This window comes from Anguilla rostrata, chromosome 9 (assembly GCF_018555375.3).
Source record: "Anguilla rostrata isolate EN2019 chromosome 9, ASM1855537v3, whole genome shotgun sequence".
Classification (NCBI taxonomy): Eukaryota; Metazoa; Chordata; class Actinopteri; order Anguilliformes; family Anguillidae; genus Anguilla; species Anguilla rostrata.
The window spans coordinates 13,106,267-13,131,133 of NC_057941.1; the positions used below are offsets into that span (position 1 = coordinate 13,106,267).

Below are 24,867 nucleotides of genomic sequence, written 5' to 3' on the forward strand. Positions count from 1 at the left end.
ATTACGTCATTCCCATTTTAACGGTGACGTTACAATATAAAATCAAGGCTCCATCTTACTGTGGTTAGTAAAAATTAAACGAACTTCAAAAAGAATTGAGGAAAATGAACTAGCTTGCTTAACTTGGACACTTATTAATCCCCATCGTTGACAAACCTCAATAATCCTTGTTTCCATAGGTCTCCATTGTAAAATAAGAATGCATTCGTATTCTTTACATCTGAGGTTAAATGAAAGTTAGAAATAGTTGAGTATTTTGCCATGAGAAACATTTTCTTTTCCCTAAAATTCATGTATTTCACATAATTATATATTTAAAATGTCTTGACTGCAGGTTTCCTGCATTTGGGGTACATGGTATATTAGAAAACACTCCCAGAAAAGACAAGAACAAGAATGTCAACTTTGTTCCAAATGAAACTTCAAACCAGCCTACAAAATGGTGCCCTGTAATGTATTTCACTGTTCACTTTCAAGACAAACTTCCCCCACAAGTTTAATACTTTTTGTTGGGGAGAGATCTGTTGCTGTGTGAACGACGAGTATCCGGTCTTCTCTCGGGGTGCTGTGGGAACAGAAGCTTAAATGAGGGGGAACCTCATTGTTAGGGGGGTAAAAGCAAGAGAGGGGGCCTAGAGGGAAGGCTATTGAACTGGAAAGAAGTGCCCCATTCACAGCTTTGTTAAACAGAACTCTTCAGAATTCCTCCATGAGACAAGAGGCTAAACACACTCAATTTCTCTCTACCAGCCCACACTGCTGAGAAGTTTTCGAATATATACTTTCATATAGAGGTATATATGGAAATCTTGTGCCCCTCTCTTTTTGTCTTCTGTACCCAAAGACATAATTTTTACAGTGCATTCACATGATTAGGAAAAGTTGTGTTATTGGCATACAAAAGTGTTTCTAATGAACAAATCATATATAAATAAAACGTGGTTGTATCAGTGTTTATACTGTTCATACAACCATAGCTGTATATTGTGTAACCACTGAAATATATAAATTACTGAAATTTCTTGTAAACAAAAATTTTTAACGCATCTTCCAATATATGATAATACAATTTACTGCAGTGCTATAAAGTGCCCTTATAAAGTAGAGAATCAACTCATCTGGCAGACTTATATTTGTGTACTAAATTATTAACCTGTTATAATATGCAAAGTACTACAAATGGCTACCTATCATGACTGATTACCATCATGGAATTAATGGTGTTTGAGATGAATATGAATACAGACTGGAATGCCCTGCAGAATGTACTGTATCGCTTCTCATTCTGCAATGCCCAGTGTGAGTTATCATAATGAAGAAAACAATGATTCCTTACTTTTCTCTTTTAGCAAGAAATAATGATAATGTCATAACAATGAGACGGTTACCCACCAAAATTGTGCAACATTTTTTAGATTTGTTATTAATATTAATAACCCAAATAACACTGGGGAGTAATTATGCATTAAACTGTGAAGTTCTATCTCCTTCCCACACGATGGCAGTGTATTTACATTTAAATTGGAAAAGCTCAGTTGGAAAAGCTCATATGGGTATGGCTACTTAGAGCATGGGACATTCAGGCTCATTTTCATTTATGACAAAACCATCTGTTATCAGGGTGAAAGAAGCATGCTGAATTCAGGACAGGAGACATGAGTGTTTATTCACATATTATTGTCAATATGTTTATTGCAGCGGATGTGATTTAGGTATTGCAATTTTGAAATGTGCACCAAAAACAAAAAATGTTTTATGCATATATTAATATAAAAACTACAATTTTGAATTTGCATTCATGTGCTTCTGTAAACACTTACAATTTGAGTAGTTGGAGATTGAGTGATTGAGTGGATCTGGCTTAAGATTTAAAGACTTAAAGACAACACACTCCCACTCCATTCACTCAAGTCTACAGCGACAAAATAAAACAAGAAAGCACATCAAGAGCAAGAATACAGTATGTAGTTATACTTTGGTACATTAAAGGTAAAACATGGGATTTATTTAGGTGACTGGGAGGAGAAGTATTTCAAATATGATCTGCATAACTGCATTGCAAAAGATGGAAACACAAAACATTTCTTCCAACAGCAAAGGGTTCTGGTGGTTCTGTAATTGTCTGGGTGCACTCATTCCTTAAGAAGACGATGTTTATGTCAGACATCAACACACATTTGAATGTATTTATTTCCTAAAGATAATAGTGGCTCCAGCCACAGAGTAAGTGTTGTCACCCCAGTGGTTTGAGGAGCATGACACTGATGCTATCCATATCCATTTTACAGCCTTCTCAGTCATTGTGGTACATTGTGGAATGACACCTGGGGTGTTTTTTTCCACTGCTATCATCTAATCTTGAGCTGTCTGACTGATGGAAGAATAGTGTTGTATTTCTACTGCAGAATGTTCTGCCTTTAGAGTGACCCAATACTGTATTGATTGACTATTAGTATTGCATTTTTATTGTTCACTACCTGTATTCTACCCCAGCCCAGTAAATATTTAGTCCAAAGGCAGGCCCTCCATCAGGTGCTGTCCATGGTGCTGATCTCATCCTGAACAGCTGTATCGTGTAGCTCTACCACTTAAATAAATGAGAGAGACAAGGGCAACACTTGACAGAAATCACAGCTGATCGAGATTCCGTAGAACAGGGAAATCTGTTTGGTCCTCATATACAGTTTTGTAGATGTTTTAAATTCTTATATTGCACCCTTCAGATGACAAGGAAACTGGAGCTTTTATGACACACCTCCATTTGAAATTCATGGGTAATACACTTTAAAGCAAGGATGCACAACCTATTCCTGGATAGCTGGTGTGTCGCTTTTTGCTCAAACCAATTATTCTGGTTCCACATTCTAAACAGCCAGATATACCACTCTTTGATCTCTCCTATATTAGATCACATTACAGCATTGTCATAAAGGATACATTCACAGTCTTCAACCATAGCTCACAACCGTGTCAAAAATGTGAGAACAAATGAAAAGATTGGGTTAAATAATTAAGAGCAGAAGCTGGCAGGAAATCATGAAATGGATTGGCCCTTGTGCATCCCGACAGAGTGAAGCAAGCATGTTCACTCAGTCCCTTCAAGAAATTATAGGGGGGCGGTGTTCCGATGTTCTTATTAAACTTTCCAACCGTAATGTAGATTCATGTTCTTAATGGCCTCTGTCCAAAAAATGTCAATAGAGCTACAGGGACATACCCTATGTTTTAGCTTCCCTATGCATCACCAAATGTTGACTACCTTTTTCGTCCTCCTAGCATTTATTCCAGTACTGCAGACTCAGTCTTCATTGTGGTTCATTTGCAGCACCAGCAATTCATTTCATTTATTGATTGACCAAGTAATTCACACACCATCTTCCCAAGACCTAAACTTTCAGCGGATTGAAAGGAAACCTACAGACACTGAAGTCCTTTCAGACTGGGTTCTGACATCTATACACTGATGCAGGAAAGCCCCACACATGCACATCGAAAACGTCGCAACTATCGAGGAAATGAATCACAGGCTGTACAAATACCGTTTTAATAAATAAATAGCACCGTCACAAAAAAATAAACTGTGAAAAGACTGTAAAAATAAACAGAAAAACTACACAATTGCTTTACAGAAACATACATATGTAATGGTAAACAAAATAGTTTTGGAAAATGTCATTTAAAGACAAGTCATAATTTCTAAGTACACAGTGAAAAATCGAACATATAAAGCTTGTATGTAGCAACACACAGATTAGCTTTTCACTCTTTAGGTAATCACAAAAACACAATCGGGCCTTTCCAGACCGCCTTCACAGTCTGAACGAGATCACGTTTCTGTCTACATTTCAGATATATTTATAGACCTAACCCAGAGACATACAAAACACCCCTCTCCACCTCAGCATTTAATTTTCCCATATTATATCATAGACAGCACTGACCTTAACAGTGTCTGAAAATATAACCTACACCAGATGATGGACTATGGGAGTGAATATCTGTTTTTGTTTTTTGAGTGAAAACAAAGGGCAAATCATAAATGACAAACCAATTACAAATACAGGGAATCGGTCATTGTGCAGAACCACAATCCCTCTGGTGTGTATAGACTTCTCTGTGACTATTTAGGGCTTGAAGTAAACCATTACTTCAGACATAATCCTGGAGTGCAAACCTACAACTTTGACCACCCATTTATATTTTAGAGTGCAACACAAAATGCATCTTACTATTTGCAGTGCGCTAAATGTGTACATGTTAAAGAGGAATGGAGATGAAGAGTTTAGACGACAGCTCGTTTCTGGTGCTGCAGCCAAAGGAACGGTAAATATTGGGGTTGTGAGTCTGAGCAGGGGTGGAAAAGGAGGGTCATTTCTGTTTCTGGATTTGACGCCAACATCTGCTCTTGATTACTTAATCACAGTCATTTACTCAATCTGATATTCTAAATCTCTTGATTAGCTCTGCTCTTGTGTCCCTGTCTGAATTGTGTTTCTGTGGTAAAATATATGAATGAACTGTCTTTGGTGCATGCAGCTAATTATCTAATAGTGCCAGGGTAATTGGTGGAATCTTCCACCTGGGGTTAGAGAGTGGGTGTTTGTAATGGCTGATCAGCAATTACAATGTTCTGAACACATTGACATATTAATCTAGTAGGCCCAGTTTAATGCTATTTTTGGATTTATGCAAATATTTATAAATGTAACAGCTGCAAATTAAATTGAATGCCTTTTTTCTGAAACAACAGCATATTTTTACCAACATTGTTCATAGTCCAGTCATATACAGCTATACTACTTGTGTAAATTCAGCAGTACCAGTCTAGAGCAAATTGTCCCTGCCACCACTTGGGGGTGATGTGACTCCACGGTTCCATCCTGATATGCGTTTTTAAACAATCTTGTGCACAGCTGCCAGGTTAGTCCAATAACTGTATGGTAATACAGTCTGTCCAAGGACAAGTGAATTTCATTTGAAACGTGATGCAAAATAATGCATTCTGTTAAACCGCAGAACCATTTTGTCCATTTATTTGTGTGTGTGTGTGGATTACCCCGATCAAGGGTTCCTTGGTGAGTCTCTGCTCATGCTCGGCTCTCCCTGCCTGTGTCCTATAGTGTACACACACACACATACACACAGTGAGGTGTGCCATGTCCTGCCCACATACACACACACACACACACACAGTGAGGTGTGCCATTTCCTGCCCGTTTTTTGCCACAGCACCACTAGGGAGTGGTGGCAGACGGGACAGAAGTCATATCACATGAAGCTGGTGTGCTCCCCGGGGGCAAGGCTGCTGTTGATGGAAACCTCGGACATCTCTGGCCTCAGCTCCAGCCTGTCGTCCATGTTGTCCGCCTCCGGGCCCCCAAGCAGACTCCCTTCCCCGTTGTGGCAGTTGCTGTTGCGGTCAACGCTCTCTTTTCCGCACGGGAGAGTAGGCGTGACTGTGTATGATGGGCAGGGGGGGTGGGCGCTGTGGGGTTTGAGCCCCGCTCCCGGATAGTGGCAGCGCATGTAGTTGGAGAAAGCCCGCCGGTAGGTCTTGTTGAAGAGGGTGTAGACCAGTGGGTTGATCCCCGAGGAGATGTAGCCCACCCACACGAAGACGTTGAGGAGCTCCCCAAGCAGAGGCTCGTTACAAGCTCCCCGGCACAGCACGTACATGACGTTGGTGATGAAAAACGGGCACCACATCACCAGGAAGAGGAAGAACACCACGCCCAGGACCTTAGAGGCCCGCCTCTCATTCTTTATGGCCTGCATCATGCCCCGCCTTCCATGGCCCCCCATGTCCCGCCCCCCGGGAGAGCTAAATTGGGAGGGGGCCTCTGAGCCGGGTATGACGGAAATGCTGTTGGAGGGCGTGGTGGAGAGGGACGGCTCCAGCTTTAGGCAGCTGAGGCTGCTGCGTCTGGGCTGAGTCTGGGGCGGAGGGACCGGCTGCAGGGCTTGCTGGGAGACCGGGACCTTACTCTCGTACAGGAGGTCTGAGGCCTGGCGCTGCAGCACCTGCACTGTAAGGCAGTATGTCACCACCATTATGATCAGTGGGATGAAGAAGGCCACGAAAGAGCCCACGAGCATGAAGCGCTCCTCGTTCAGCACGCAGCTCCCATTCACAAACACCTTCTCTTCATCAAGGAGCCCGATCACAGGGATAGGCATGGAGATCACTGTGAGCGAGGGAGAGAGAGAAGGGGACAGAGAGAGAGAGGGAGAGAGGGAGAGAAAGACCAAGCAGAGAGGGCAAGCGCGGGGGGGGTAGAGGGAGAAAGAGGAGGAGAGCAGGAAAGAGGAGTGGAGAGAGAGATGAAGGGAGAAAACAAAATGTGAGGGAGGAGAAGAGAGCGAAAAGACATTTTAAGAGAGCACTTCTTAAGCTGATCTTCTACCTTCAGACGCCTTCCTTTCATAGCACTGTGTTTGACAACCTGATAAAATGCATACGATGCAACATCTCTAACAGTGAATGACAGTGCAGGAGTCAATAAATGAATTCGGAGTTCAGTCTACCTGTCAGATTTTACTTAATGCAGCGCTCTAAAAAAGCAACCATCATAGACAGCTTACCGGAGTGTGCTGGGAAAAAAAGTGGCTCAATTTATTACAGATAAAACATGAAACAAACAGAAGAAGAACCTGAGGGACCAAGATGAAGCCAAACACATTTCTGATAAAAGTGAATCCTTCTGAGGATGTGACCTAGGGCTTCAGAAGCGGTATGAGGTGCCATTCCTCCTAAGGCTTTGGAGATAAGAGCAAAGTGGGAACATGGGAGCTGGATACGGAATCCTGTCATCAGAAATTCCATGAGGTCCAGGGGGACAATCAATGGCAACAACAATGGCTCCATTTTAATCTGGGTGAAGCGTGAATCATGAATCATGGCCCTGGGTGATTTGGGCAGAAGGAGAGGAGTGGGCCAGTTGTAGGACCCTTCTGTTAGAGAAGTAAACTTGCCTGTTAGGCAAGTATTCCCACATGGAAAGACTGTGACTTGTACAGATCAAGTGTAGAGGTACACTGTGCTGAAACTGCACACTCTAAATCTAGGACCATGGATTTGAATTATAGTGCTTGGTGCTTAATCAAGGTTTAAATTACATTACATTCAGGCATTTATCAGATGCTCTTTTCCTCTGAAATTACATTACATTGCATTACATTACATTACAGGCATTTAGCAGACGCTCTCATCCAGAGTGACTTACACAACATCACATAGCATTTACATTGCATCCATTATACAGCTGGATATATACTGAAGAAATGCAGATTATTTACCTTGCTCAAGGGTACAAGTGCAGGGTCTTATCTGGGAATTGAACCTGGTTACAAGCCCAGTTCCCTAAGTATTATGCTACACTGCCACCAAACATTTGTTTGTCTTGTTGAACACAACCCATTTCATTAATTTTAATTTGAACTACTGTAATATACTATACTACCTTCAAATAATACAGTATCCTTGACCTTTCTTGTTTTATACGGATGTTAGCTATACTATATACTATACTGTTGTTGGTGCGGTTGCTCACTTAACTCAGGTAGATGAAATTGTGATGTAATGACTGATTACGGTTTTCTCTTTCTACTGCTGCTAAACTGTTCTTCTCTAGAACTTAATACCAAAGTCCCCAGCCAAGGGAACTAATTTTTTAAAGCGTAAAGCCACACCATTTCCCCTGATTAATGTGATGTATCAAATGGAGATGCTCAGCTTTAGAACTTAAAAAAACATTTAGTGTTTATTAGCCCTTTAATTACTGCTTCTCCAGGAGTGATGTTATATCCTGTACTGGACGTTCGTTTGTGTGTTAACTTATATCTCTGAATTTCAATGCACGTTGTCGGTAATAATAAAATATATAAACAGAGGATAGCCTCCTCGCCATCTCTCACCTATGGAAATGGTCCAGACGGCCGCGATCTTCATCATAGCTTTGGTGCGGGAGTTGAAGCGGCTGTGCTCGATGGGGTTGCGGATGGCCACGTAGCGGTCTAGCGATATGGCGCACAGGTGCATGATGGAGGCGGTGGAGAAAAGCACGTCCAGATAGATCCAAATGGGGCAGAGCGCGCTGGGCAGAGGCCAGGCGTAATCTGAGCAAACAGAGAGGTTTGAGAGACGGGTGTGGTGGCAGCCTAGCCTACCCACCAATAAGCCCTTCAGGTTTTTACAAAAGTGGTTCAGCTCAACCTTACTGAAAATGCCCAGCTATCATACAGCCAGGAATAACAGGGCTCTTACAGTGCCTTCCAATAATTCAGCATAAAATCAAGATTCATTTTATGCTGAATTACTGGATGTAATTCAGTTCGTTTGAGAGTATTCCAGAGTCCCTCACAAACCCCAGATAAATCTCAGTTCTGTCAACTTTGGCCATTTATTCATATAATGCACAGAGCGATGGACCATGGCTTTGGAATGACTTGCCTACAAATATCAGAAACAGTTAAACTGTTACTAGTTTTGAAATTAACCACAAACTTTTTGTTATTGCATTGCATTTAATGCCCAAAGGACAAAATGCTGCATCACTGCATGTTTTCAATTTAGCAGGGTATTTACTAAGACTGGTCATGTGAATGAGCACAGCTGCAGTGAGTTCATTTACATGCACTGCCAGTACTTAAGAAGCATTTTGTGCATGGCAGGAAAGCAGCATAGTTGTAGTACTGCTTCATCTCTGGTGAAGTCGGGTTTTGGACAGGTGTCAGGATCCATGGATGCAATGGATAGGCACTGTTACCTTGAAATGCTGGCATGTCTCATTAGTAAATACTTATTAAAACTGTGTTTTAATATTACAAATGTAAGGTAGAATTGCCATAAATGCTTGATAAATGTACACAGTCAAAAACCTAATGTATAATTCAGCTACCGCAGCCATTTCAGGTTTGTGCATGTGCAATTCATTGCCCTACCACCTCCCAAAGGATTAGAGCAATGTGATAATCTTTGCGGGAAATATTTTTGAGCAAGCTAAGTGAAAAACTGTTCTGGAAGTAATTTTCGGCTATAAGGCTTTATTTTTTTTTTGCAATATTAATCAAATCATACATTGTTTAAAAAGTAATCTGTCCTTGAAAAGTTAGTATGGTTTTCTAGGGGTAATTGGATGCTAGGTGGACAAAAAACAAGATATCCCCATTTGTATAAATGAAACAGCTGTTAGTGTTATGCAGCCTCTGGGTTGCTATAACAAACAACATGCTTTTTTCTGTTGTATATATGGTACCCAAGGAGGTCATGGACCGGGCTTCAAATTTGGAGATTAGGGACAGTAGATGGCACTGAAAACCATCTACTTGTAGTGTGATTTGGGGAGACCATAGGCATTTAAAATGGTATTTAATATTTATTAAAGAAATTTATTTTACTCACCAACATGTTTGACTTAGTTCAGTGTTTAATGCTAAATGTGTTCAGCTAATTTGCTTAATTAATTGTCGACACAGCCTCATCTGCTTAACTGAGTGTTAAGAAACAAACAAAAGCAGCTTTCTTCGATTTGGATGTTACCACAACTCACTTCACTGAAAGGTATGAAGTTGCTTTTGTGTCAATGTTTATGCAGTCTTTTTTCATGAATAAAGCCCCATGGCTTCATAATCTGAGGATGTGGCTGGTCTCACGTTACCATTGGAAGTGTGCTTCCTTGAGAGACATTAGTCTGTGCAGAAAAGCCTGCATCTGCACAGCATAGGGTGTTTTCATTTACTGTTTAAATTATTCCACACCTCTGATACAGTCATACCGACTAGGTCGTCTTAATGTAACATCGGACTGTGTGTAGCTTGGTTTTAATTATATCTGACTCGATTAAGTTATGAATGTAATTGAAATGGCTAATGACTACTGACATGTCAAGGTTGTTTGAATTAAAATTTCATAGTACTAGGTTAAACATTTTCAGGCGACCCTCTACCACTCTTACATACTGATGACGTCTTCTCTTAAGAATGGCCTTCTGCTGGAAAAATTTTTTCGCAGATGTTAAAAAACAGATACAATTACCTTTGCCGCAGTGGCCACCAGCCATAATAAATCAGCTCTAGCAGGTCACATGCACAAATTTCCATTCTCTCCCCCTAAAATACATAAGCAATAACCCAAACGTGCAAATTTAAGGGATGCTGCATTTTTGTTGTTTTGCCAGCACAAACCTTAGATGCAGCACCTTAGTAAATATGAAAAAATGCTATGAAAGCCCTGCAAATCCTTAGTAAATATGGCCCAAAATGTTCAGTGATCTTTCAGTGCACTGTAAGTGATTCATGTAGTTTTCATAGCAATATTACTGTATAATGAACTCATCCTAACTGTAGAACCTGTATACAGTATTTAGCTTTAGGTCTGCAAAGCAATCTGGTCAAAATTTGCTACTGGGTGAAATTTACGGTAAATATATTTTTACTGTAAATCTTAATACAGTAATAGCTAATTGACTGCCAAAGTTTTCCAGGCACAAAAGACTATGCTAACTCTGCTCTCCTTAAAATTTGGGTTATTTTCAACTATAATCCTGTTTTCTGTAGTTTTTGTCATCACACCAATCGATCATAGCTTATTTGCACGTCCTGTTACATTCCCTCACAAAGAAAATCTGGAAATTGTAAATTTTCACATGATTTTCATGAAAGCATGTGAAATTTCTTCAAGTGTGAAATAAAATTTTCACACGTGAAATGTTTTTTTTTTTCTACACATGTGGTTTTTACAAGACTGAATTCTTGTAATAATAATAATAATATAATAAAATTAATTTAATTGCAATTTTTGAAAAGAACTAAGTCAACACAATTTCGTACAAAGACCAACATAACCTAATCCAACATGGCAGAAATTTGACACCAGAGCACTCTAAAATACTTAATTCCACACTACTTGTAAGTTGCTTTAATACATTTCACAGTATGCTTACTGTAAACCCATATAAACACTATGTGTTATTACAGTAATAATTCAGTACTGTAATTATTATAGTAAACATACTGTGAAATGTATTACAGTGACTTATAAGCTAATTGCTGCCAGCAAGTCACAGTAAATTTTACAGCATTGCTATTACAGTGTGATTTCAATATATGCACTATTATTAATTTGTGTATGTGAATTGAGCTTAAGAAAGCATGATGATGATGATGATGATTATTATTATTATTATCCATTCAATATCTATAACTGCTTATTTCTGGTCAGGGTGCTGGAGCCTATCCCAGTACGCATTGGGCAAGAGGTAGGAATACACCCTGGACAGGTTGACAATCTTATTATTATTAGCTGAAATGGCAAATTATGTTCCCCCATAGAATAAAAGAAGATAAGGGAGAATTAACTTACAGTACTCGTGCAGAGTTCACAGCTGTGTTGTTATTGGTGCCATTAAACGTTAATTGAGATTTCACTGTAATTTCATTCATATTTCACTTCCCTCCCACTGGGCACAAGACAAAGCTGTCTATAAATTATTTAATGAAATCAAAGTAAGTCCAAGACCATGCTCCCTCTTTTTCTGCACTTTAATTTGTGAGTCTAAACTCCCGGTCTGTTCCAGAGTTGACCTGCCACTGAGTTTGATTGGCTGCTGACAGATGTAGTTCCAGGAAGGACATCCTTTCAATGATGTGACTTTTCACTGGAGATAGCTTCATCACCTTGACTAAACACTCTGTCCTTCCTATCAGTTTTTACCTTCAAACAATCCGTCAGCTTGGAATCAGTCCACATGCTAATGCCTCCAAGTGGCTGCCAGACCAAAGCCAGAGCCACCCTTTCTTCTCCCCCAGCAGATGGAAAAAGAGAATGACTCAATTGTGAGGGTATAATGAAGGAGCAACAAGATGGGGGCACGGCTGATTGATTGCCTCTGTGGCATTTGGGTACGGCCACCACCAAGGGGCCCCATAAAGAAGAGGTCTGCATCCAGCCCCTTACATACCCCTCCGGCCAATCAGCACACCCCATTCCTTTCCCCAGTGCCACACAGCTAGTTCTCACACACACTGCCACACCCCACTCTACATGCAGATTCTGGATACCGTTTGGATGCTAGCTTGGTGTGACAAAGAGATCATACACCTGTTCAGGTGACTCATCAAACTGTGCTTTCTGATAAAAAGAAACAAACGCTTACATTCGACCGTGACTCCACATGTCCCTGTGTGACTCTAAAACACTGTGATTGTAAAATAGTGTTATTGTAACACTGTAATTGTATCAAATATCACATTTAAGTGTAAAAACAAACATAAACAACTGTTAAGTAGAATGTGGATGAAAATGTTTGTTTGTATTAATAGCACAGTTTTATGAGCAGAACAAAATGACAGTGTGATAACTGCAGCAGTGCAGCATAGTGGTTAGGGAGGTGGGCTGAGTTGCTTCAGTGAAATATCCAGCTGTATAAATGGACTATGGGCCATATTTACTAAGGATTTGTAGGGCTTTTATTGTAAAAGGCTAATGAAACAAATAGCTTTTTTTATTTATTTTATTTTATTTTTTTTAGAATAGTTGCCCGTTAGAGAAGTTTAGAGGCGACGACTTTGGAGATGGCTGGCTATTGGGTATGGAATTAAACAACTTGAAATATTAAAACTGTGTTCTGTAGTTTTTACTAATGAGATGTGCTAACATTCAAAGGTGACAGTGCCTATCCATTGCGGTAAGGTAATGTTGCTTTCCTGCCATGCAAAAGACAGCATGCTTAAATATCAGCAGTGCATTTAAATGAACTTGTGGTAATTTGCGGCATGCTTGTTAAATACGGCCTTTAATGTACAAAGAGCATAGGCCATGTAAGTTGTTCTGGAAAAGAGCATTTGCAAAATGCCTGAAATGTAAATGTAAATGATAAAATGTGCAGTTCCTTTAACAGTTCAGAGTGCACACAGGTCTTCAAATCATCCAGGGCCATAGACTACACTGCAGGGGCTGCCTCCCTCATTCCAAACCACATTACAAGATTATCATCTGTGCTGTGTGCACTTTGAAAGATTGATTCTACACAGTAGGGCTTGTGTCAGGCCCTACTGCACATTTGGTAGATAACACCAGCTCTCTCCCTGCTTTCTGACTATGTCTCTACTAGGCTGGACCTAGAGCACTCATCAGTTCAATAGTAAGACAATGACATGAGACTTCCATGAGCCCTCATATCCTATTAAATATTTTTGAGAAATCATGGGCATATTGCATGGGCAGGGTCAGCTGTAATGCCATTTTATCCACGGTTGAGGAGATAGCAGGGCCAGTAAACTGTGTGTATATGTGTGTGAACTCACCAATTAGTGAGTTTTTAAAATGTTCAAGAAAATTAATTCCTTTCAGGTTTTTCTTTCCAGTAGAACACCTTGTATTGCTACCATCAGTCAAGCTACACAATAATGGAAAGTGTTTTAAACTTTGCCAGACAAACGACGACCATCCCACCACATGAAGCATTGCTCTCTTCTTGCAGCCCAAGTTGTGTTTTTGATACTTAAATTGGAATAATCACATCAATATTGTTTCAGTTCAGTACAACATCATCATCATGTCCTCATGAGAGGTCACTGACTGGAAATCAGTGAGCCTCACAATGTTTATGCAATTAAGATTAACTTAAAGGGACAGAGCCCATCACTGGAGGAGTGAAAGAGACTGTGACAGAGTAGAGGAGTGAAGGGAAGAGTGACAGCATACAGGACAGGAACAAAAAGGAGTGAGACTAGAGGCCTGCAGAGGAGATGGACACAGTAGAGGAGTTGAGAGGACAGAGGAGGACAGCGATAGATGATGTAAGTAAAGAACAATAAAGATGAGAGTGATGGAGGAGATGCAAAGATGAGAGAGTTAGAGGGCAGACCTGCCCAGTACCCACCGTACAGTATATTGATGAGTGAGATGGGCATGACCAGAATGCCCACCAGTATGTCGGCCACGGCAAGCGAGCGCAGGAAGAAGTTTGTGGCGTTCTGCAGCTTCTTCTCCAGCGACACCGCCAGGATGACCAGGATGTTTCCGCCGATGGTGAGGAGGATGATGACCAGGATCAGCAGGGCCGGCCAGTTCTTCTCCTTCATGGTCACACTGGGGTCCATCTGGCTCCGGTTATGGCTCTGATTAATGTTGATGGAGGTGTTCCCCTGCCAGGCTACCAGCCCGCCGAGCTGGCCTGTGTCCAGTGAGGCTGTAGTGGAGCCTAAACCCACAGACATCGGGCTGCTGGGGCTGCCCATCATCTGAGTTCAAATATACTCTTTTTGGTTGTTAGTTCCCCAGGCTCCACTTGGGGTCAGCTGTGAGCCCACCAAGACTTGAGTAATCCATATAGAGCAGAAGCTCTAACAGTGTTTTGAAGAGGCAAAGTTGATAGCAAGAGAGCAAGGTCGTGATTGAATTTTCTTCAGTTGTTCTCAGGGAAGTCTTACATCAAAGGATGAATAGTTCAGTATTGCCACAGTTTTCACCCTATATCTTCCTTTTCTGTTCACAGAAGTGCACATGTTGTGAGTTGGATCCTGGAGTTACATAACGCCTAGAGCATAAATGAAAATAATCCATTTACTTAATAAACACGCCTTTTGATTCATTTAGAAGGGAAGTTCCATTTATCTCCGCTTTCAGCTTGGCTACCATCATAGAGTTTAAGTAGTTACATGGCATCTTGCCATCTCACATATTATAGCTCATGTGGTAGAACCTCTGCAATATAAAGGTCTCTGAAATAGTGATTGAAACATTGAAGATAACATTGAAAGCAATGTGAAATTTCATAATTTGAAGCAATGATTTACTTACATTTATGTAGCCTTATTCTTTAACGGTCTATTCTCATTCTACAGTGGTCTACCATAAAATCTAGGTCTCTTTAGAACAATTATTTTCAGATTGCTGCTTCGGTATATTTTGTGAACTGCATGCTTTTGGTCTTGTCATTCTTTATATCAAACTGTTGAATTCCGCACATTGTATTTTTAACAGAAGCACTAATGCATGTCCCTTTCTCTAATTTTGATAGTATTTCAAGTTTTTATCAATGGAAAGCTAGATTCCATATATTGCTCACCTTTTGCATCTGCTGTGACAGAGACAGTTTTATTCTCTTTGGCAATTAAAAATAAGCTTCATGAGGTGCAAATACGTATGCTACTTCTGGTTTCATGTTGATTTGGGTTGCTGACCAGGCCAGACCTCTGAGGTTCCACTGTACCTATATAAATGAAAAACAATCAGTTTTTAATTCAAAGTTTCCCATGCTAAAAATAGTATGATGTAGTATACTGTAATTTATGTATACTCTTGTATACTTTAGAATATTGAAGTATGATTGAAATATGGTGTAATATACCATTCAGGTATGCTGAAGTAAACTGCTATTTTACATGGGGCTATGGAGGATTCCCCCATAGCTGCCATTATAAACCTTAGACTGAATATGGCATCCCCCTCCCTTGCTTCTGAGTAAATCAGGTAAATCCCACTACCTAACTTCTCTCCCTGATCGAATGCCTCATTTGCTACAGGAGGTAACGGAGATGGGGCCTAACTTACTCTTCCACGCTGGGGCCATTTGGATAAGTTCCTGTCCAGCGCCTCCACTGAATCTCTCTGCCACTCTATCTTCTGACTCCCACGCACCATGTACCTCAGGGAAAGCGTACCAAAATCCATCTGTCCTGGCAGGGCAGAAAGCAAGAGAACAACATGAAGACATTCATTAAGAAGACACCAACCATTCGATTTTTTCCCCACACAAATGGGAACATTGATTTATACAGGGACAAGTGATGTACATTGGGAGACAAATCACTCTTGCACGGTCCTCTCTAAGAGGCAGTATGGATTTCACTGATTCAGTTGTAGCCCGAGAATGCAAACTAGACCAGGGTTCTGGTGAAGCTGGTCCTCACCAGCACTAGGTGGTGTTGAGAACTCTAAAGTGCCAGGGAAGCATGGAGGAGGTGTGGTGGTGAAGAAGGTCACCTCCTGCACAGGTTGGCAGGCTGGACAATGGGATTATGGTTGAAACATAGCCCTGTTCATTTGTACACACATTTGGTCAAAGGATTTTGGGTTCAAAAGGGTGCTAATGCATGGAATGTGGAGTTGTATGCTTGCTGAAAGATATACATTAATTTAAAAAAAAACTAGTATTCATGTTTATTTCATGTGATTGGGAGCTATTCTGCCCTTTAATTACAATGATCATCAAAATACATGTTATCATTTTACTATGCTCAATTGACTGTTACAAGTTTCAATATCATTAGACATTAGTCCAAGAGATGGTTGGGCACATATAAAGACTTTTCTACAACTAGTATGCAACTGGACCACTCAGCACACAAAGCACATACACACATGCACCCACAGGAATAGTATTGGTTTTTGTTTTGATGCTCAGTACATTTTGACTCACTCTGTGGAATAGAACGCATCATCCCACCAATGAACAGACCATAAGCACTTGCATTTGCCAAACTGAAAAAAAATGAAGTTGACCCTTCCTCTTGTTGTTTGCATTTCCATCAGGGCCTGGTAAAGGCTGTAAATAACTGAATGAGATTCCTGCCTGAAACAGGTGATAACACCGGTGATCCCAGTGGCCTGGAAATAGCAGGAAAATCAGAAAAACATCCCAGAACAAAGGCTACACCGATGTTGTCCTGGGAACCGGTATCAAAATGTCACCGAGCACCTAGGCTCTGGGGAGCTGCAGGACGGTTTCAGGTTCGAAAAACGCGGATGATGATTCTTAGCAGGAGCACCGAAGATAGGAGCAGTGAAACGTGCTCTGGTTTTGGGGGGATCTGAGCCTTGGAGGGAGCGCTCCTGTTGTATCCTCCTATCAGTGCAAATACACTCTCTCCCAACTCCCAACTGCAAAGCAACCACTCAGTTGCAATTAATTGTGGTCATTGGCCATTTCAATCATCACATGCGATTTATTTTGTTTGTTTTTTTTTTACTCCCAAAAAAGGCATGCATCTTAATTGCTGGCTATTTTCTTTATCTTCATGAATACTTGTATCACGCTTTATGAGTGTGTAGAGTCATTTGTTATAATGGCACTGAGAATAATAAGCATTTGATTATCCTCAGCTGATATAGCAGAAACCGTATGATCAGAAACTAATTTAATTTTCTTTTTTGTTTTGAAATGAATCTTTGAGGAACTATAGGTTTGAACATTTAAGAGCAGAGATTCCTTCCCCTGAGTATGGAATTAATAAAAGAAATAATAAAATGCATATATAAATATACTGTATATAATATATTCATATACTATAAATATACAGCGAGAACCATAACATTTGGGACAAAGCCATATTTTTTCTTGATTTGGCTCTGCACTCCCTAATTTTTGATTTGTAATTAAACAATTCATATGTGGTTAAAGTGCAGATTCTCAGCTTTTACTAAAGGGTATTTTAATACATTTAGGAAATAACAGCACTTTTATTCATAACATCCCCCCACAATTTCAGGGCATCATAATTTTTGTGACAAATGCCTTCATGGGTGTTTCTGATTTAGTCAGGTGTCTTCAATTGCTTCTTTACTGCAAAGATAAGACAGCGTTCACTATCTAGTCTTGATTCTGGACTTTTGATTGCCTTTGGAGGCTGTTATTGCCTTTTGTCAGCATAATGACCAGATTTGTGCCAATGAAAGTCAAGTAAGAAATTATCAGGCTGGGGAATATGAAAAAAAAAACTGTCAGAGACATAGGCCACACCTTAGGCTTACTAAAATCAACCATTTGGAACGTCATTAAGAAGAAAGAGAGCACTGACAAGCTCAGTAATCAGCAAAGGGCCAGGAAGGCAAAGAAAGACCACATATAATTGTTTGATTATAAATCTAACATTATGGAGTAGAGCTAAATCAAAAAAAAAAAAAAAAAGCTTTGTCCTAAACATTATGGCGCACATTCTATATAAGTCAGTTGTTGTTGTGGATTCATACAATCTGGATTGGGATGCTCTTGCATTGCTTTAAATTAAAACAGATTTTGGATCTCTCTGTGGTTCAGCATAGTCCTAGAGTCTAGAAATGGTTTTGGAACCCTTTCCAGACATCTCTTCAGGAATCTCTTTTGATTGTGGCATAGCATGCTAGCAGAAACCTCTGATGATTACTTCACTTTGATGGTAAGGTTCAATATGAGTGTGGTTTAGATGCAACAGGGCTGGCTGCAGTCAAGCCTGGCTGTGTTCAATCAGTTGAATCTAATTATTAATTAAATTTAGTTAATTGGTTGATTGAGTAACTAACGGGACAATTTTTTCACATTGGTGACATGGGTGCTTGATAACTTTTCATTAAATAAATGAAATACCAATTGAAACTGCATTTTGTGTTTACTCACTTTCCTTTTGTCTGATATTACATTTTGTTTAACACTGAAACAATTAAGTGTGACAAATATTCAACGGAGGAAATCGGGAAGGGGCAAATACTTTTTTACGGCACTGTATTTACCAAGTTCATTCAATGCTTTTAAGCATGATATGCCAATCTGAGCACATGAAATTAGCTTTTGGTCCAAGACAGCATTGATGAGAGCCCATTTCAGTTCCACATGAAAGAGTCAGACTGACATTTCCAATCAAGCTCCATTTTTGCCCAGTGGGAAAAAGTGAATGACTCATTCCTTTGAAGGTCCATGTTCAATACAGATCCATCGATGTTGTAATGCTATTAATTACACCTTTCTCTTGGCACAATTAAGCTGCTGTAGGTAAGGGGACAAATAAAGAACAAATCTGTTCTCCTTTCTTCATTTCAGACTTTCACTTCCTAAGAACCTTTCAAATTGAAAAAAATGAGGTGAGATTTAATTAAATGCAGCTTTTTTTCTCGGCCCACAGAAAAGCTATAAATTACTTCCATGGCTCAGGGTAAAGAAAAATAAACTGTAATAACTCCAAATGCACAAGGGCAACCTCCTTTATTCCATTGGCAGTGGGGTCCTCTCCACAAGGCCAGTGATGTGCAGGTGACAATCAGTTTAAAGTTCACAGGCAATCTGGCCAGCCGTGCCTTCGAGAAGATGAGGTCAACCTTAAACAAGTTGATTGATTGCTGAGAGCCAGAATGGTGACCTCTGGAATACAATGTGACCACATAGGATACCAGAACCTCTGGTACCACTCACTTGTAAGCGTGTGGTATGTAGGAATAACCCCATTGAAGTTGCAAATTTAGTGGCTGCCCCCTGTTGTAGTTGCATGTTTTTAACTTGTAATTTTAACCTGTTAAACCTGTTGCAAATGACTTATGAGGTCCCCAACTATTTCCGGTGTCTTTTTTCTGAACAATGTCAGACAACCAGGCTACCCAGCAGGAGTAGTCAATCCCTGATCAAGGCACAAGGGATCCCCATTATTCTATAAGCCCATCTTGAATATGTCCCCCTTCCACAATTTTTTATATTCAGCTGTTTTCTAGATAGAGCAATTCCAAATCTCTTAAAGCAATATTCTCCGGCGTTCTGCTGTTATTTTAACACCCACAATGGACTGCTCTACAACTTGACTTGGGTGTTCCCTGGGATAGAGAGGGGTTGTGTGGGTATACATTTTCTAATTATTTTAGCCATATCAACAGCGCTCTTTAGGAAGGTTTGTGCTATTCAGCTTTATGAATGCCATAAAATGGTAGAAGAAGTTTTGTTTTATTGTGAAGTGCAGAAAGAAAGATGTAGTGTGCCAGGTTGTGGAGTGAATGCAGTACAGAAAGACGTATATTTTTATTTTCCCTTAAAGAACATTGACATAACGAATGGCTGGCAGCAATATGAAACAAGAAATATGAGAATTGTCCAGTAGAAAAATACTCTCACATTCGAGAGTGTAGTCGTCATTTCACACCTAGTATTTACAAACGGGACCTCCATTCCAAACGAATGGGGACAACGGGAAAAAAAACAGTATGGTACCATCTGTGTTCTAGTCTGAAAAGAAGGTATTTTAAATTAGCTGCTTACATTATCTAATGTTATTATGATAGCATAATAATGTTAGTTAAAGGCAGCTTAGTTAACAGCAGCCAAGTTGTCATAATGTCAACTTATCTCGCTAGCTAATGTTATTTCTTCTTTCTCAAAAAGGCAAAGGGGAAGAAATGGCAAAGACCGTGGTGGCTCTTGGATTCCCCAGGATTGAGCTGAGCTCGAATTTATCCAAATGACGCATTTCGTCAGAGCGAAACAGCCTAGGAGCACAACCTTCAGCACTGGCTCATCAGGAAATCCTTGTACCTCACTGGAGGTACTAACTTTCTACCACTACCTTCCTACCACTACCACTTATCATCACGGTTGGACGTGTCAGGTGTTGGAGAATCCCGTGTCCCTGTGGGTTGTCCTAGTGAAGTTTCTGGCTGCTCCACAGGCCCAGTATAACCATGCGCAAGTAGTTCCGGCTATATCTTCCGCAGAAGATGTCCATTTCTTCTGAAGATCACTCCAGATGCAGTCTTTACATTCTATGAGTGTGGCCCATCTCTTTTGCTCATGACTAATGCAGGATTCCATCCATGTCTTGTCTCCATGTGAATTGCTGTTCCTGGAATGAACTCAGGTAGAGGCTTTGACTTGCTGTTGTAATGTGTTGTGACCTGATGTGGACTCCATTTGGCGTGGCTGGTTATAGAACAGCTGGAGAGCATGGAAGCATATTCCTCAGTACTCGTTCCATTAGCACCTGAGCAGGGGAAATAACAATCTCAGTAACAGCAGGGCTAAATATGGTTCAGTACCTGTCAGTGTCACTTTTTTGAGCGCCTGTTTAACAGGTCTTCCATCCTCTCAGTGAGTCCTTTGGACTGCAGTTATCTAGGGCTGGAGTGGACAAGCTTTGTTTCCCATGAGGCTGTGACTGTTTGCATATCTGAGCTCGCAAAAAGACATAGTCACATACCAGCTTTTTGGGGATTCCAGTCCTGGCAAAGATTGCCATCTTCTTGAAAATGTGTGGGCTGTTTTATCATGTAGGCGAAGCACTTCAGGGAATTTTGACAATTAGTCCACCACAATAGTCCACCATAAGCAAGTAGGAATTACTTCGGATCTTTAAAATGTCAGCTCCTACACTACATTACATTTACTTTTTGCAGACGCTTTTATCCAAAACAATAAGTATATATACAATCTTACACAATAAATGCATACCATGAATGAATTCTACCTTCATCGATTGTGATTCCAGGATTTTGATTAAAATGAGATGCTATCTCTGATTTTGCAGTTGAAGTTGTTGACATGGTCCACTTTTTTTATCCCATGTGTTTGTGTCCTATGACATACCTAGCCTGTTCATCACTTTTTTGCCTTGGGCATTCATCCATTGGATACCTAGGTATGCAAAGTGTAGTCTCTCTACCATCCTCTGACAGGCATATTGGGGAATTATAATCCAGTCACCAGTTATCAGCACTCCATTTCTGAGGCTAATGGAATGTTACATTGGCCAGTATTGGTAGAGTGCACTGTTGATGCTGCATCGTCTCCTAGGTGTTGTCATTCTTTCTGGTGTGCTTCTACCAGTGCTTGCAACACCTCATTGCCTGCTCTGCCAACTTTTAGCACCTTGGGCATAGCTGAGTCCAAAGTGTCTGTGACTTGCAATGTATGCACCACTCTCTACTCAAACAGGTCCTCCTTTACATTACCATCTTGCCCTGGAACAATGGCATGAAACAGGGTGCAGCAACATACATGTTCTTGCCTAGCATATTGTCAGGTCATAGCGATGGAGTAGCGACACTACTCCAACACTGCAGTCCTGCTGGGTCTTTTCTCAGCTTCGTAAAGATGATTTCAACTGGTTAATGGTCTGACTGGACTGTCAATGTGTTGTCATAAACATTGCGGTGCAATTGTTTAGGCAGTAAACACATGGCATAGTTCTTCTCTGAATCTACAAGTGCTTGTGAGGTGTAAAATAGTGGCAGAAGAAATGCACCAAGTCCATCTTTTGAAGCAACCGCTTGTATAGTGAGAGGCTTACGGTGAAGCCACACTATACGCGGCCCCGCCGCGCGGCGGCACCGCCTCCATTCATTTTGAATGAGAGGTGGCGGCCAGACCCCGCAAGGCATGTTGGGATTTCCGGCGGCGCGGCAAGAGGCGGCGAGGCCGCGGGAGAGATGGCAAAAATTCAACTTTGACCCCCTCGCCGCATCTGATTTGATCTAATGATCCGTCAAGTAAATTGTCCCTATTTTTTTTTTATTTTAGTTCCACATTCTATCGTTCCACAATGGAGGACCTAACTCGTAATTTCCGTATCGGGTTTCCCAACTTAATAAAATCTCCTACAGAGACATTGATAAGAGGAACGCAGCGTGGAGAAAAGTCCCTGACATTGTCGGTGGCTCTGCAACATAGTTATCGCCATTAGCTACTATCACTGTCCAGTCTGAATAAAAATCATTTTTGCAGTAACCTAGCTCTGAAAAATGTTAATAAGCTGCCTAGCTAGGCTGTCTAATGTCCAGCTATAGTTAGTAACAACAGACAATAACAAACAAAAAAAATCTTCCTAATGTATTAGTTGCTAGTTGTTCGTTTCTACCAGCCACCTAGCTAGCTAACCAGATATAACTTTGAAGGCATTATCTGGCTAATTAGCCAGACAGTGTTTTTGTTGTTGGTTGTAGACATTAAACAGCCTAGCTAGGCAGCTGACTAACATCTTTCAGATCTAGGTTACTGCAAAAATGATTTTTATTCAGACATGACAATGAATATGAAACACGATATTAAACCCGATCAACGACGAACACAACTGTCTGTCAAATATAGGTGATACGCCCACAAACAGCCGATTGTGGGGACGCGGCGCGGCGACAGGCGGCAGTCGCCGCGTATAGTGTGGCTTCACCGTTAGGCTAGTCATGGAACTTCAGTACAGGGACTTGTGTGAGAGCTGATTTGGGCTTTTGTAGGGCAGTGTCATACTCGTCATTCCACTGCCATGCAGCATGTTTCCTCTATAGCTCTCTGAGTAGGGCTATTGTTATGGCTTCATTCAGAATGTACTGGGCAAGGAATTGAGTCATGTCTAACAGTCTCTGTAGCTTCTTTTTGTCCTCAGGTGGTGGCATGTCAGCGATGGCTTTCACCTTTGATCTGTCAGGATTCACTCCTTCAGAAGTGATGATGTGCTCCATGCATCTCACTGTGCTGACCTTATACTGGATTATGTCTTAAATTTGACATGAGCTCTTTGTGCCCTCTCCATGACTTTTGCCATCTGATTTGTCAATCCGTTCACTTCAACACAGGACACTGTGCCTATAAACAATGAGGCAACTTCATTCTCTCAGCGATTGAAGCTTCTTGCTGTGCCAGTCCTGTTCCATGATGTGCCGCACATTTTAGTAAAGTGATTGCGTTTGATACATTTATTGTATATTGCACCAAACAATGGACACTGGTGGGGCTGGTGTTTCATTCTGAAATTCGATTTTTATTTTTTCTGCTCTTTTTGGCTTTCAGCCAGAATCCTCTCCACATTTCTGAGTGAGCTTTTGCCCTTGATATTGCTTGCACTGGGGCTTCACATTGCCTGGCCTGCATCTGAGATCTAGCAACTTCTGCAGCTCTGCAAATGTCAACTACCTTGTCCAGTGTCAAGTCTATCTCCTTTAGCAATCTCTATTTCATGTGTACTTCAGGTAAACACACAGCTCTGTCACAAACTTGCCACTGAAGCTCCATCTGCTGTTGCGTGAGACCAAAAATGATGAAATTCAAAAAATGTTCTTTTTGGACTGTAATATAGTCTGAATGCATCAAGGATGTCTTTCACTGTCTCATTCTCTTCAGTTCAATACTGAGTGTCTTATACACCACTAATGCCTCATCTCCAACAGTGTGAAGCAGAATAGCAATTTCCACAGGCTCCAGTTTTCCATTTGCACCGGTGGCCATCATGTACAGCTGAAAATGTTGTTCCCACCCACGTCAATTCTTGCTGAAATTACTGATAAGTATGAGCAGTGCCGACAGCTTGAACTGTCCTATTACTGTCTAGCTGCTCTGGATAACTAATGCATACACGCGGATAGCACGCTAGCTAACGTTCTAAACTGACAATCAACCACTAGTCTTTGAGAAGCGCCTTGATTAGTAGAATCAGGTGTGTGCACCCACACTGGCCCTTTCTGGATAAGACTGGGGACCCCAGCTCTAAAACATGAAAAGCACCTAATTAAGAAAAATGAACAGCTTGTTAAAATTCTGAAAACTAGCATACACAATGGTGCCCCAGGACCAAGTTTGAGAACCATTGCACTACAGAAAACACCCAAATGGTTACAGGCTGTGGTCCAGACACCATCATACTGCACGTCATCATGGCAAAGCACACAACAACATTCAACAGCAGGGTTGATACACTTCCCAGAAAAAATGAATCCAGCAGAGGGGAGGGCATCCTGGCTGTGGAACCCTGGAGAGACACCAGACATATGACTTATCCCTTTATCTCTATTTATCTTTCATTATGTAACACCCCGGGAAGGAATTTGAGTTGTAAATGCTAAAAATCTGCTCTCCGGGTCTTCTCCCAACCCACTGGCTTGAATCTGGGTGGGAATGTGTGGATGTATGTCCATCATATACTGCCCTCACAAGAGGCCGTTAATTAAGGAGTAAGGCCTACTGTATTTCCCTAATTGTGTCCTGCCATCTGAGAAAATGGCTGCTGACAGATGGTGAGTCTGCTCGGGTTCTCTTTCTCACCCTCTCATCGCGGGGTCTTTTGAGTGCACAGAGGTGTGGATCGCAGGACGGCCGACTAAACCTGATCCGCTCTGTCAAGAACAGCTGGGCCACTGCTAGTTCCCGGCCC

General features: G+C 41.0%; 1 protein-coding gene across 2 annotated transcripts in view; it reads right to left on the reverse strand.

The window, feature by feature from the left end:
- Positions 1-3,325: 3,325 nt before the first annotated feature.
- Positions 3,326-24,867, reverse strand: part of LOC135262973 (5-hydroxytryptamine receptor 2A-like) — a 92,093-nt gene continuing 70,551 nt past the window's right edge. The window contains exons 2-6 of one of the 2 annotated variants that reach the window (XM_064350466.1): positions 15,554-15,678; positions 15,069-15,212; positions 13,881-14,485; positions 7,915-8,115; positions 3,326-6,185 (exon numbers count right to left, since the gene is read on the reverse strand). In XM_064350466.1, the coding sequence (XP_064206536.1) occupies positions 5,269-6,185; positions 7,915-8,115; positions 13,881-14,241 (1,479 nt within the window). In that variant the 5' untranslated portion in view covers positions 14,242-14,485; positions 15,069-15,212; positions 15,554-15,678 and the 3' untranslated portion in view covers positions 3,326-5,268. The other variant, XM_064350467.1, reaches the window with a different exon arrangement.